This window comes from Hibiscus syriacus, unplaced genomic scaffold (assembly GCF_006381635.1).
Source record: "Hibiscus syriacus cultivar Baekdansim isolate YM2019G1 unplaced genomic scaffold, ASM638163v2 tig00112205_pilon, whole genome shotgun sequence".
NCBI classification, from domain to species: Eukaryota; Viridiplantae; Streptophyta; class Magnoliopsida; order Malvales; family Malvaceae; genus Hibiscus; species Hibiscus syriacus.
In genome coordinates this window covers 247,977-263,711 of record NW_024063266.1, presented here as the reverse complement: position 1 = coordinate 263,711, position 15,735 = coordinate 247,977, and the positions used below count along the sequence as shown (strand labels likewise).

General features: G+C 36.0%; 1 protein-coding gene and 3 pseudogenes across 1 annotated transcript; 3 read left to right on the top strand and 1 right to left on the bottom strand.

Annotated features, from left to right (window-relative positions):
• The first annotated feature begins 7,594 nt into the window (after positions 1-7,594).
• On the top strand, positions 7,595-8,748 carry LOC120175308 (annotated as a pseudogene).
• A 209-nt stretch (positions 8,749-8,957) lies between these two features.
• On the top strand, positions 8,958-10,276 carry LOC120175311 (annotated as a pseudogene).
• Positions 10,277-11,008: 732 nt separating this feature from the next.
• Positions 11,009-11,580, bottom strand: LOC120175312. The gene is made up of 3 exons (XM_039181964.1): positions 11,362-11,580; positions 11,229-11,281; positions 11,009-11,147 (listed from the first exon to the last, which is right to left on the bottom strand). Exons 1-3 carry the CDS (start codon positions 11,509-11,511, stop codon positions 11,042-11,044), a joined length of 309 nt encoding a protein of 102 aa, XP_039037895.1. The 5' UTR covers positions 11,512-11,580; the 3' UTR covers positions 11,009-11,041.
• A 1,341-nt stretch (positions 11,581-12,921) lies between these two features.
• LOC120175338 lies at positions 12,922-15,633 on the top strand (annotated as a pseudogene).
• The last annotated feature ends 102 nt before the right edge of the window (positions 15,634-15,735 follow it).

The following is a 15,735-nucleotide window of genomic DNA, read 5'->3' as shown; positions in this document are numbered from 1 at the left end:
GGTCATCGGGTAGGATGTTTTCACATTATTTTCGAAAATTGAGAAAATGATTTTCAAAGTTTATCATTTACTATTTTCATAAAATGAAATTTTTGAAAAGTGAGAAAACAATTTCCAAAGTTTATTACCTAGTAAACTATTTCCAAATTAGTAAGTCATTCGGGTCATCAATAAGCCTTTTGAGCAGGATGATTAAATCCTTCGTTCATTTTTCAGTCTCACTTGATACAACATCAGGATGAAATCAGACAAAAATGATTTTTCTTTTTTATCTTTGCCCTATTCTTGTTGACACAAGCATGTGCAAAGAGGGCAGCTGTAGACACCGTTTTGTCCATGTCTTTATCATATTATTATTATTTTTCAGGCTTTACAAGCCCAATTTTGGGTCCAATTACAAAGGACCAACCGACCAAGACCCGAAGCCCAACACAAGTAACCCATATGTTTTAGGGTTTTCAAACCCTAACCCTATTCTATTATCGTTGCCTCATATGCCTAGCCTGTAAGTGTCGTCGCCGCTCACTTTGCCCATTACCAGCTGAAACCCCACCGCTGGAAAGCCAAGCTAAGCCTCCAATCGCGTTGATCAAGCCATCCCTGTTCAATCATCAACAAACCAAATTAATCAAAAAATCAGTAAAAAAAGGGGAAATCAACAACAAATCCCGAAAATTTGGGAGCCATACCCAGAAAATCCGGGATCCTAACCGAGCCATGCCCCTATCACCATAGCTCCACCAAACCCCAACCAAACAAGCATGCAAAAAAGATAAAAGCAAAAACAAAGAGATTTCGGGGGAAGGTTCGAGGAAGAAAAAACAGAGAAAAAATCGAAAAAAGAGCATTCGAAAAAAAATGAAAAAGAAAATAGGGAGAAATGAGAGAAGTTACATGATTTTCTTCAAAGCCTCGTCGTTCTTGGTTTAGAGAGATTGAATGTCGTCGGAATCCAAGTTGCTCAAAGGTAAATTCTAGATCTAGGGCTTGCTGTTTGGTTTTAGGAAAAATAGGCTTTAGATTTGAGGTTAGGAGAATGAGAGATTATTTCAGGCTAAAACTCTTGAGCCCGACTTCCGTGAGCGACAGTGGAACTCTCCTACGAGAGGGGGTGTTGAGAGAATTTCTTCTCTCCCTCTCTCCATTAATTTCGACTAAATTGAAAATGGGGGGAGGAAAGGGTTTTCTGAAAATTAAAAGGAGTACATAAACTCCCTAAAACGACACTGTTTCCCCAAGCCCTCACCCTTGTTTTTTAACTTCTAGGGGTTAATAGCACCCTAGGTTCCTCATGCTTGTAACTTCTTTATCTCGGTCATGAAATGAAAATGGGTTAATGTTGTGTTCGATCATATATATCTTGCCATATTTATATTTTAGTCACGACCTATTATGTTAATATTTTGGGTATATGACACGAGAGGGGTCTTATCTTTGTAAGGTTTATTTTTTTGTCTCTAAATGAAATTAATTTTTTTAGCTTTTAATTTTTTTATGTTTATGTTTTAATCCTTGCTTGCTTCAAATACTGTTATGAATAATATCGGTTTATTAGCATGATTAGTCCTTGTTCTTTTGCAATGTTATGACTTAATCCTCATTTCGAATGGTTCAAATATGTTTTAGTCCCTATACTTTTCATTGTCTTATTTTATTATCTTTAACTATATATATATATATATATATATATATATATATATATATATATATGTGTGTGTGTGTGTTTTTACACTTTATAGATATAATATAATTATTTTTAGAATTTTTTTGTGTTACTTTTTTATGAATTTTAAATTTATACATATATGCTATATTATTAATCCTTGCTTACTAAGTGTAATATACTTTAATAAATAATATGTATTATTATTTTTATGCATGCTATGTATGTAAATGAGTAATTTGGTACCTATTAGCTTAGGTTCTATTTTAAATTAAATTGCATGATATCCTCACAAGCATTTCTTGATTCGATCAAAATAATTTGACTAAGTGCATATCCGTTTATTTTGGAGATTAGGGGAAGTGATTGTCTTAAAGAATAAGATGTCGTTTTCAGTAGTCTTAAAATAAAAGGATATCACATCAAGTGAAACCCTAATTTTTTTAAATATTATTGTGTTTTGTCCTAAAATTCAAGGAACATTATTTGTATGACATCTTGAATTAAATTAAACTCAAATTCGTAAATTTAATTGCAAAAACAACTAATTAATTGACTATATACCGATTTAGGGCGCTGTGGGGGTACTAATCATTCTCACGCGTATCCGACTTCCGAACTCAAATTTTTGGTAACACATACCATAAATTTGTTGTTTCAATTAAAATTAATATTTTTATTAAAATGACAAATTTGTTTTTTGGTGCCCAATCACACTTTAATCAAAGATTGATGACGACTTCTCGAACTATATTTTTTTACTTTAAAAGTTAACCCCAAATTAATCGAGACAATATCTTTTAGAAATCATTATTTAAAAATTAAATTTATTTTTTAAAAAATCATTTCGACAATACTTATTAATTTGCCACAACATTCTAATCAAGTGTTCATACCACCATATATAACTATACAAAGTTGCTTATATGTTTAGTGCATAAACTTTAATTGAAATCCCTCCAATCTCTGTGGAGACAATACTAAGGGGCTGTTTGTTTGCCTCTTAATTGAACCATTCAGCGTTGAATACTGAACAGTTCAACATTCAACGCGTTTGTTTCGCACCTCTGAATGATTCAGTGCTGACTGATTTAACACAAAAGTACATTATGAATAATTCAGAGCTATTATTAAACAACATGTCACATTCAAACTAATTCATATAGAGCATCTGAATCATTCAACATTTGAATCATTCAGAGCTTAATCATTTTGAAATAAACAAACAACCCCTAAGTTACTACTATATTACTTGTTCGATTGTGTATACTTGCATAATTTTCTTATCATATCATAATACAATTATTATGCCATATTTTCAAGTGATACATGATTGGTGGAAAAACTTATTTAAGGGTTAATTTAATTAATTTTTAATATTTTAATTAAATAAATTAGAATAAAATATGTCATAATAATCTACTAACACGTGACACCTCTGGATTGAAGGGTTGAATTTATTTAATTAAATTAAAATAGTGACTAAATTGATAGAATTTGTAAATATTAAGACTAAATATATAATTATGCCAATTTTATTAACTGTCACGTCATCGACCACCGTTAGAAATTAACGTCCAGAGATTTGATTGAAGCATTTAAATAGTTAAGTAATCTGATTGATCAAATCAAACGTCAATGGTCAAAATGAGATTGACAATAATTTAGTGGTCACCCGTGTTATATAGTGACACATATTAATATTTACATAACAATAAATAATTTTTATAATTAAAAAGATGTGTGATGTAATTAATCCTAGAAAAGACCATGGTGTCCAACTGGATAATCAAAGAGACACCACTACTAAAATATGTGACAAGACAAAGACCTCCCACATTGTAAACACGAAAAGGATCCATAATAATTCAAATCGAAGAGTGAGCAAAGTAAATGACAAGTTCCACTTGTCTTCATTACCATTATTGGGCATGCTCTGTCTTTCTAAAAAGCAAAACCAAATCTACTAGGAATCACAAATTTTATGGAGCATGTCCTGTAATTCTCTTTGTAAAAATTGACACCCAAACAATCATAGTACCATTGGTTCAACAATATCTGTCTATCATTTGTGGTAGAGACTGAGTTTTATGGTTGAAATTTATATTACTATAATTTATTTGGTAAAAATGCTTAATAGACCAGATCATAAGTGACCAAAGCACGCAAACCGGTAATGTTTCGCCCCAAAACCAAGCTTTGGGTCAAATAGGCCTCTTGTTAGAAGAATTAGAGCCTCGTATAGCCCGGACAAAATTGACCCAATAGGTCAAGTGGGTAAAATAATTAACCCATTAGACCATCTCTAAAATTAATTTGAGATATACGACATTTGTTATTGTGACTTGGAGTTCATCAGGTCGACGTGATGAGTTTTAATAAAATATATATTTTTTATTAAAACTTGTCATCCTGACGTGACAAATTCTAATAAAAAATATATATTTTTGGAACTCATCAAGTTGACGTCACAAGTTCGAATAAAAAATATTATTTGAAAAACTCATCATGTGAACGTGATGGGTTTTTTCAGTACTGTAACATTGTTCGTAATCTCAAATTACTTTTTGGAGATGGCCTAATAAGCTAATATTTTTCCGCCTGATTTATTGGGCCAATTTGACTATTTGGTACATGAGGCCCAAAACTTGACAAGAAGTAATGTGGATTTTAGGCTTAATTCATTAAACGTTCTCAGCAAATTGCGGACAAGAGTGTAGATCTCAATTAAATTAATATTTAATTGATAATTGATTTAAATAATATGATTAGGTTTTATTTAATCTATTTAACAGTAGCTAAATAGATTTCAATTTGCTTGAATTAGCCTTTTTCATAGACTCTCATGCAGTAAGTTTTGATTAGTAGCTAAAGATTGAAAAACAGCTAAGAAAAGGATGGATGTTATTCCCCAATAGAAACAGCTAGTGTTTCTGATTGTCTAAACTCTAAAATACTAATCACAACAACCAAGCTGCTGCATACATATCAGACAAATATGAAAAGCTGTCTAGTTTCTTATATCAGATTTATTTTGTTCCTCATCCTTCACGCCCTTTGCATATGCCTTGTCTTGTTGCTTAGACTCGGGCCTGTTGTGGTATAGTATCAGGCTATGCCTACTGTCGAAATCTTTGACAACTGCTTCATTTTCTTCCCAGAACCTGTCGGATCTTCATGTAATAGCCCTTTGATTGCTTCGGGCATCGGTTGATCTTTCATCACACTTCTCCGGTAGTCCCCTGGTTCTTTTCTTGCATGGATGAGATTTACAAACTATATGTCCAACAACAAAATCAAATAAACACAGTACTGTTAAGTTAAACGGGACGAATATTGAAAACAGAATTCGAGTCACATACTCTAACACACAAATGATATATGAAAAGGAACTGATGGATTATTGGTTTTGCTTACCAGGAGAAGAAAGCAGAAAATGAGGAAAGCAGAGGAAGTCTTCATAGCTATGGTAGTAGCCAGTTGAGAATTCAGGCAACATTTTCGGGGAAATTATCCCGCATTGATTAGTTAAGTTTTGAACCGTGAGACAGCCTTTGAAGTGTGTAACGTGCACATGACTGACCCTTTTTCTGTCACTTTCAATAGTGGACAATGTTCCTACACGTTTTAATGGCAAGCACTGTTGAAATTTTGTTTTGTGGTGGGAAGGCAGCTGATAATACTAAAAGCAATAACATACTTTTTGACCTATATTCTATGTATTGTGAACCTCTTTCTGATAAGATATTCAAAGGATAGCACCCAGATTGGAATCTCATTTGTCACCCAGTTGTACTTGACGTATTTCGAGCCTGTTGATTAAATTAAGTCATATCTGCAATCTGTATTGCAACAGCAAAACAAGCTTTGAAGAAGACTCAATTAATGGCAAAAGGCAATGGATTTCTGAGTGGGACATTATCCTATCATGCCACATTTGGAGGATGATGTACCAAACACTAAATATTTAAGGAAGGTAATCAAGTATAGCAGGAAAAAAAAATCTTTGTAGTGTTTCGTTGACTTGAACAAATTAATCATTTCATCAACATCTAAAGGCTAATGCTTGAGCAAACCAGGTTAGGTTTTTTTCTGATGAACAGTTGATGTGATGTCCTTTTCATGCACATACAGCGACACACTAGAGAACAGCATTATCTGTTGTTTGATGGAGAAATACCGGATAACAAGAATATATATATATATATATTATTGGTTTATAGAGAACAAATTCAGGACCATTTAGTCTTAAGTTGACTCTCAGATGAAGATTACTTAGCTGAAAAGTATATAATGCCAGTCAGTCAGCAATGATGCAATACAAAGTGATGCTTACACACCATGAAAAAACTTTTAAACTTCAAAATTTTCTGTTGAAAGTTGACCCTATTGTTATGATTACCTTTACTCAATTAATGCCTTTCATGTGAAACATAGCCTATATCCGTATGTTTATATCAGTATTTTACTGATATATATATATATACACGTGTGTGACAGTGTGTGTTCATTTTGTTTGGTAAGATAGAATATAGAACAGGGTTTCGATTCAAAGATTTGTTCATCTTTATTAGTGATATGTTCTTATTTTAATCATGAAGATGGCCCTATGTGTTCACATATATATATATATTGCATGATCCTATTGTTGATTATGTGATGACCAAAACAATAAGTTATTTTAAGTGCAATGAGAAGGGGTTGAGACTTTGAAGACGGGAAAATGGAGGAATTTTGAAGGTTAGATAGAGTGTTGAGACCCCACGACAACTCTAAGTTGGCTCTTTCCAGGGCTAAAGTCATCTTGAAACACAATTGTCTACTTTGTGCTTATCAAAGAATTTGTCTAGTTGTTCTTTTTCTGGTTTACATTTGGTTAATGCTCACAGCATCTTTACTTTTATTATTATTTTTATCATTTAGTTTGGTCTAATCTTTTACTTTTTTATTATGGCTACTTATGCTGTGATTTGCTCTGCACATGATCACTGTCTTGGCCTGATGTGCTAGAGTCAACTTCATTTGCCCATCAAACATGTAAGCTTGATTGTACCTTTGATGGGAAAATAACACATTTTAAACTGTAAATTCTGGTTGCTTCACTATCAAGGAAATTAAAAAAAAAAAAAAACTAAGTAAAGCAAAAGGTTAAAAGCACTGTGAGCAGCTTTAATGAAGTTCCTTGAAGTTTCACTTAATCCCATTAGTCCATGTTCTATTGGTTGCTTTTGTGTTGGGGAGTGATAAAATCACTTTCATTGGAGTCTAAAGAAAGGTCAATCATTCACACTGTCAACTTTAGGCAAAGAAAAGAAAAGGGTACCTGTTTTCCATGTTATGTGGATAATATTATATGATACAATGTGCAAAACCTGTGCTTATATAGTTTAATATTTAATTCGGATTTATATCTCAACATCTGTAACTTTCGAAAAGAAAAAAGAAAAATAAATGAAATTGCAGATATGAATCTGTATGATCTGGTATATTATAATGTCAAATATATCAGAGAAATGAATCTCTTCCATAAGAGTTTCAATGGACCATCAGCTCTCTTGTTCAATAGCAATATGCTACTTTAATCATTGCAATGAAGAAATGAACATTATTTCATGCATATGTTCATTCTGTACCGGACAAGGTACGTTCGGCTTTAGTGTACACATTATTATATAGTCAACTCTTCTGCAGATCATAATTCAACCCACTAACGCCCTAAAACCTCATCTTTTCTGTTTTTTTTTTCTGGCCAATCCAACCCTGGTTAACTTAGATTCAACCATATTTGCTGACAGCCCCTGGTTTTTATGATAGAGCCAACAAGCCAGACAATGCCGAATGACATAAAAATTTGACCGACACCTGACCATTGGAACCGGGTTTAGTCGATTATTTTCTCACATATTTTATTGCTTAAAATTACATTATTTCTGTGGAAGTTGGGAATATAATATTGTTTCTTGTGTAGTTGAGCACTGTTTTTTTTTTTTAGTTTCTGAAGCAGAAGGGAAAGAAAAAAACAAATTAGGGAGACATGGGTTCTAGTTATGCTTCTTGGTGCATATCATGTTCTGTTCTTCTTGCTTTGATGGTACGGATCAACCTAAGCTTTGTTAGATTTATGCTGGACGACTAGCCTTTATCTTCCTACTTTGAAACTTCTTTCTTCAATTTTGATTGCAGGTTGTACAGGTATGTAATGCTCGGAAGATAACTCGAAGACACCATATCGAACAAGGTTCGATCAGCTCGAATTATCTGCAGCAGCCTTCGAGTACCGTCCATGGCAACCATATAGATCCTTCGGGGAAAATTTTCTTCAAGATGGAAGACCTTAAAGTAGGCAAAACAATGACTGTCTACTTCACCAGCAAAGACCTTTTGGCTTCCCCTCGACTTCTCTCTCGAAAGGAAGCCGATTCAATCCCTTTCTCTCAACAAAACTCCCACAAATCATCGAGTTGTTCGAGTTCTCGAATGACTCTCATCAAGCCAAAGCCGTGGAATATACAATCAAACAATGTGAGCTCGAACCCCTCAAAGGTGAGCTAAGGTTCTGCGCCACTTCCCTGGAATCAATGCTCGACTATGCTCGTTCTTTGTTCGGCTCGAACACGAACATTAAAGTTTTAACTACCAAGTTGCTCCGAAAGCCGACGGTTCCTTTACAGAACTATACGATTTCGGACATTCCGGAACGGATCCCTTCCTCTAGAATGATTGCATGCCATACTTTGCCATATCCTTATGCCGTGTTTTATTGTCACACCCAAAAGAGTGAAACCAGGCTGTTTCGGGTTTCACTAGGTGCTGAGAATGGAGATAAGGTGAAAGCTATTGCTGCTTGTCACATGGATACCTCTCAATGGGACCTCGATCATGTGTCGTTTCGTTTGCTTAAAATCGAGCCCGGATCGAGCCCGGTGTGCCATTTCTTCCCGCCAGACAATCTTGTATGGGTGTCTTTGTCTGCTTGATTGAAGGCACTGGTCCTAGTTCAGTTCATTGTAATGATACTGTTTGATATGAATGTTATGTAACACCATGTCCGGGTTTTCGAAGCACGCCATGGATTATGGATAGTCCCCTTGTAAGGATGGAATAAAAATAAGTTTGTATATGAGTAATAAAAAAATAATGTAATCCGTAGGGCTTTCGCAGTAACTTGATTCAATCATCAAAATATAAGATTTGGTCTTATATTTACTATAGTTGACGGTCTACAAGCCACTAAACGATACAAAGGGGTTTCCTTTTATTCGCTTCGCATTATCTACCCTTCATTCGCAAAAAAACTGGAAATCACTCTCAGATGGGGCTTGATATCCTTAAAACAACACCCTTCTCTTCCTCCTCCAAAGCTCTACTATGTACCACCACCATATATCGGTTCTAATTCTGTTGTTCCTTGTAATACTGGCTTGAGATTTCCATTTTCTTCGACAAAGGCCATTACTTTCTCCATTTGGGTTCGGAAGGTTCCTCCACTAAAGCTAGCGTAGGTACGGTGGGAGCGTGGTCGTGGCCATGGCTGGTTCTAGGTCCGTCCATAAATCTGAGGAAGAGTGGCGTGCTATTCTCTCCCCCGAGCAGTTTCGAATTTTGAGACAAAAGGGCACCGTGTAAGTTTTCTTTATAATGAATTGACATTGTTGATTATAACCTTTCGATGGAAAATTATAAAAAAGTTCAACTTTTATTGTTTTTGGACCCATTAAAGTTTGTACTCTAATAAATTACATGGAGAATAGACATTTTTGGATAATTTCGAGCTTTCAATGTGCAAAAATCTCTTCTTCTAGCTGTTTTATTCATGGAATAGCTTCTAGGAAGTTCATTCAAAGTTGTGGCATATGTTCTCCCAAATGCTTAATTGCTCAATATAGTTTCCTCCGACTCATGCTACGTAAGTCCTATGTTTCTCCACTCTAGATTAAGTGTCGGATTTGGGTATGTATCCTACACTTGTATGGTTAGATTTTTTCCAAGTTTTTCCATGTATTTAAGAATCTTAAGTTCATATACCATATCCAAGTGTGGGACACTGGTGCTTCATGGAGCAACATAGCTTAACTCATATTCATTGATAAATTCATAGCAATACTTTGATGCTGTATAGGTATCCAGGCACCGGAGAATATGACACTTTCTTTGGTGAGGGTGTTTATAAATGTGCAGGATGTAGCACTCCGCTCTACAGATCGGTAAAGAAATTCAATTCTGGGTGTGGTTGGCCTGCTTTCTATGAAGGTCTCCCTGGAGCCATTAATCGTAATGTGAGCTTCCTTTATCCGTTTCTGTGCTCTCTGTATACGTTTCTTCTATACATTCTAATGTTTTCTTCGTACCATCTTAAAACTGGTGTATCTTTCAAGTAAATTTCATTAATGGTGAGAGTGTTTCGTTTAACAGCCGGACCCAGATGGGATGAGGATTGAGATTACTTGTGCAGCTTGTGGTGGGCATTTAGGCCATGTATTTAAAGGTGAAGGGTTTCGAACGCCCACAAACGAACGCCATTGTGTCAATAGCGTATCACTCAAGTTTGTTCCTGCTAATTCTGGGCAGTAAGTCCTGTTATAGCAGCAGATATGTTGGTACTATTCAATTTATATAGGAAACATGTCCATAATGGCAGTAAATTATAGATAATTTCAGAGTATTTGATTCGAAGCTATCGGGCAGAGAAGCCTGTTGTAAATTCTTTGCTTATACTTAATCACATAAATTCTGTAATTCTCAACTCATTTTCCAGTGCAATGTAAGCATCAGATTAACAGTTGCATTTGTTACAATTCCAGCATTGATGTTGAAAATGATCATCATTTGTCATATTCCATGTTTCCGCGGAATAGATTCCGGTATGCTCATCATGCTTCATCTATGCTGGTCTTTCAAAAGCAGATTCCAAAAACTACAGCGATTTTACTCCCTTTGCGTTCGTGGCATTTTCATACTATAAAAACCGTATCTTTCTCAGTCCAAAGGCTTACTTACAAATGAACTTGGAATTCCCTCAACACTGCCAAGTAAAATAATTCAAACAAGCAAATAAATAAATTCTTAAATGAAAAAGGGTGGCCAGTAGTGACCGAGACGGTTATGATACACAGTGCATTATGCTACTCTCTTTGTGCAGCTTTTTGGCACATGAAGGCTATGGAAGTTTGCTTCTTTTGGAATGTTTGTATGCCTTCTTCGTTGAGATGACACCTTCGCTAAGGAAGTTCCACTATTGTTAGGATCTGATGTTTCCTTGGGGCATCTGGGCAACTTCTTCCTACTTGATGCTACCCACCCTGTAAGAACCGGGATTTTGTCTTTCCTCGGATTTTTGAGCTGCCTTGTCTTGACCTTTCTCCGTCAGTGATGGAAATGTCATTTTCTGATGCATAGGAACATTACGTTTTTTGTGGAGTACCAGAAGAAATCTTGTTTCCGCTGATCCTTTTGATTTCTTCGAGTTAGAAGTCTTGATGGTTTGCTACAAAGTACAATATAACTTCAGCAAATTACCTAGACGAGCAATGAACAGCTATGGAAAGCAAATAGAAAGTTGACTTACTGGTTGATCTTGAAGTGTTCTGTATCTGATCCATGGTCACTGATTTCGTTTATCTGCAATCAGACGGGGAAAACCATTAGTCCAGTGCAATGATTATTCCATGGTATAATGAGTGTAAGCTCAAAGAACTCACTTCTACATTCCGATGTTTCCTCAATGAATTTCCACCTTGGGGTCCTGGAAAGGTTGTTTCTGTCAATGGTGCTTGAAGATCCTTCTTCTCCAAGTTTGCTTCCTTCAAAATTCCTCTTTCCTGAACAGACAGAAAATTGTCAGATAACATGGAAACAATTTATGCCTCTTTTCATTTCAATAATATCTACTCAAAAAAAGATGCATACATCGGTTCTAAGTCGAAAAGGCTTGGGAGTTTAATTCTTTGGTTTTCTGTACTTCATCCCTTGAGCACCTTTATCTGCTGTAGAGTTTTCTTTCATTGCCTTATTCATTACTGTAGTACCATGCATAATCACGAACAGATATTAGAAAACCAAATGGTGACGCACTAACTGTCATAAAACAGATATTACACAAACAAAGAATACGACTTTAGTTACAAAATAAACTACTTTTTGAATTTTTTAGAAGTTTCATGCCACCCAACTTCCTTTTTCACCGGCTTGCCCGTAGCACAATTCAATTGTCTGCAATTAAATGTTGTACAAATTCAATGGCGAATGCAGGTGAATAATGAGGAACAGAAGTACGAAAAAACATGTTATGAATTCCATACCTGTTTTCATCAGAAGCTGTTGCATTTTATTTGTTATCATTCTCCGTTGCTTCAGGGATTTCAATGTCCTTAGAACATGGTTTAATGTTCTCTTCATGGCTGCACCTCTCATTAATTTCATTGTCCCCTTCAGACTGAAATGGAGGTCATCTTACTCCTAGAGGGAGATGAAATTTTGACATTCTCGTCAATTGCTTGCTCCAATCTATCTGAAGGGTTCTTCGAAGCACTTTCAACCGAGTCTTTTTCAATCGGTTTTTGACACAGTGGCCTCAGACAGCGACAAGTCTTTGTCGCTGTTCTTTTTCTGCAAACGTTTTAAAGTTTTAGCTTCCTGAGTCTTCGGCTTCTGGCAGTGCAAAGAATCATTCACTCGGCTCTTAACCTCTCTCCCTCTCAACTATTTCCTTGGAGCATCTAAAGGTTTACTATTACACCCGAATGCATTCTTCTTACTTCCATCGTTCATCTCAAGCTTCTGCATCCCTGCACATATCTTCCTTAATGAACTACTCAATTCTACAGACTTCTTCAACTTCACCACCTTATTTGGAGAGTGAAACACCAAGGCCTTAGTAGATGATTGCTTTGCTGCCTTCACATTTGATGTAGTTGAACTCTGCTTAGCAACATGTCTAGCCCTCACGTTTGCTTCACACATCTTCTGTGAAATGGATGAAATCATAGCCAATTTTGATACTCTGGACTTTGAAGACTTAGCAGGAACAGTACGGGGGCATTCCAATTTTGACCTATAATCACTATAAAAAACAAATTGATGAACAAAATAAAAACGTAAGTCTCAAAGAAGAAAAACAGAAAAGCATTTCCATGAACATACCTTGAGTCTCTTTTGCAAAGAGCTTTTCTAAGCCCAACCCTTGGACTCCTAGCTGCCATAACCTTAAAGATTCAGTTGTTTAAGTTGAGCAATGAGAAATCACTTTAAAATATGTGAAAATGTGGAGGGAAATAAGGGGGCGAAATTTGTCAAATCCTAAGAACAAAGTTTTTATAAATTTCTTCTGAGTCCATTTCTTCTTCATGCTTTTGATCACATCCTGAGAAACAAGAACAAACAAAATCATTGGGACATAAAATCGAACACTTGTTTGAAATATATTAGACAAAAATAAGTATTTTTAGAATAAAACTAATTAAACTCTTGACTTTGAAATATATTTTACAAGTAAAAAAAATTACATTGACTGCTATAGTCTCATAGATTTAATTTTTAATTTTTTAAGTAATGGACTAAACATCACATTGTTAAAATACAAGGACCGATTACAAATTTTGACCGAATTAAATATCAAACTTCAAATGAGCATTGAGCAGAAGTCAGATAATCAAGCTAATTTGATCATACCTAATTTAAATAAGGGACAGAGCTAGATTAATCCCTTCAATGATAAAAGTTTCAATTTCAGTTCCTTTAAAAGGTTAACTATGATAATGATAAAATCCTATTTTAGCTCCTATAAATGATGAATTTTCAATTTAACCCTTTAAAATTTTATAACTTACTATGGAAACCTGCCAAACTGAGTTTAGGAGACCTCTAAGTTAGGCAGTAATGCGTTAAAAAATTCACAACAAAACAGAAAACAGAACCTTTCATGAATTTAAACACAAATTTCGTTAAAAACAAACAAAATAAAGCTTTGTATATAAAGTACCTTCAGCTGCCTCATTTCATCATAGATGATCTTCAACATTCATTGTTATAGTTTCTTTTCTGGGGTTTGTTTTCTTGTGCAATAGAATAATCAACAAAGAAAAGCTGCTGCTTCTGTGTAGAGTTAACCGGAAATGGGGAGGTTGATGCCGCGAATACGACCGACATTATCATCGTCGGCGCTGGAGTTGCCGGTGCTGCTCTCTTATACACTTGGAAAGGTCCCTGCATCACTCATTTCCCTTGTTAACATCTTTTCTTTGATAAAACATTCGTTGCTAAGATGTTTTTTCCGATTTCAGGACGGACGACGAGTGCATGTGATCGAGAGGGACTTAAAGGAGCCTGACAGGATTGTTGGTGAACTTCTACAACCAGGGGATTATCTTAAGTTAATTGAATTGGATCTTGAAGGTAATCAATGGCACTTGAATATGCTATTTGACACTGGTTTTAAGGCCTTTTGACACTGGTTTTGCCCCCTCAGATTGTGTTGAAAAGATCAATGCTCAACGAGTTTACGGTTACGCTTTGTTCAAAGATGGAAAGAGTAAGAAGTTGTCGTACCCCCTCGAAAACTTTCGTTCTCTTGTTGCTGGCAGAAGCTTTCATAATGGACGGTTCATTCAAAGGATGCGCCACAGAGCTGCTACTCTTCCCAAGTAATAATATTCTTCTTTTTCGATCGTTGATGTTATCCGGACCTTTTATTTTCTTATAATATTCGTATCCTATGATACAGTGTAAGTTTAGAACAAGGTTCAGTCACATCTCTGTTAGAAGAAAAAGGGACCATCAAAGGAGTTCAATACAAAACTAAGGATGGTCAAGAGTTGACAGCCTAGCTTCCCTTACCATTGTATGGTACGGTGGCTTCTCGAATCTGCGGCGCGCTCTTTGCGACCCTAAGGTGAGGAATCTCTCATTAACATACTCTGGTTGACGGTATAAAGATGTTTGCTGTTCGATTCAGGTTGATGTCCCTTTGTGTTTTGTCGGTCTGGTTCTGGAGAACTGCGAGCTTCCGCATGTGAATAGTGGACATTTTATATTGGCAGACCCTTCACCTATCTTGTTTTACCCTATTAGCAGCACGGAGGTCCGGTGCTTGGTCAACGTACCTGGCCGAAAAGTACCTTCTGTTTCCAATGGTGAAATGGCCCATTACTTAAAAACTACGGTGGCTCCTCAGGTACTTGTGTTGGTTTACGTACGAGTTGAATCCTAGTGCTTAATAAACTGAGAATTGAAACAACGACCATTATATGCATGTCAGATCCTCCTGAACTATACTTTGCCTTTATCACAGCAGTCAGTAAGGGGAACGAGGAGGAATGACCGTTGCGCTATCGGATATTGTTCTCCTAAGGGATCTTGTGAGACCACTCCACAATCTTCATGATGCATCCGCTCTTAGCAGATATCTCGAATCCTTTATCCTTGCGGATGGTAAGCTTCAAATCCATTCAAAGAAAGACAAGGATGAACAATTTTCCTTCCACATACTGAATGGTATCGGTTTTATGATATGCAGCCAGTGGCATCTACCATAAACACGTTGGCCGGCACCCTGTACAAGGTATTTAGTGTCTCACCTGATACGGCAATGGAGGAAATGTGGGAAGCGTGTTTCGACTATGAGCCTTGGAGGCTCGTTTTCAACTGGACCTACATCTCTACTCTCCGGTCTAAATCCCCATCCCGTAAGCCTAGTGCTACATTTCTTTTCTGTGGCAATATACGGTGTCGATCGTCTGTTACTTCCGTTTCCTTCTCCAGCACGCATCTGGACTGGGGTTTGACTGGTTTCTGTATGTATCTGATCTTTTAAACCTTATTATGAGATCTCGTTCTTGTTTTCTTTACTGACTGCTTTTGTACATTTCCAGGGTGCATCAGGCATTATTTTCCCTCTGATCAGAGCAGAAGGAATTAGACAAATGTTTTTCCCTGCAACTGTGCCAGCATATTACAGAGCCCCTCCAGTTCATTAAACTAAAGGAACATGAAAAATTTCAGAACAACCCAAGGCTTTTCTACTAGAAAACACTTGAATTTATAATCTGCCATATTATTTTATCACTTCTCCATCTAAG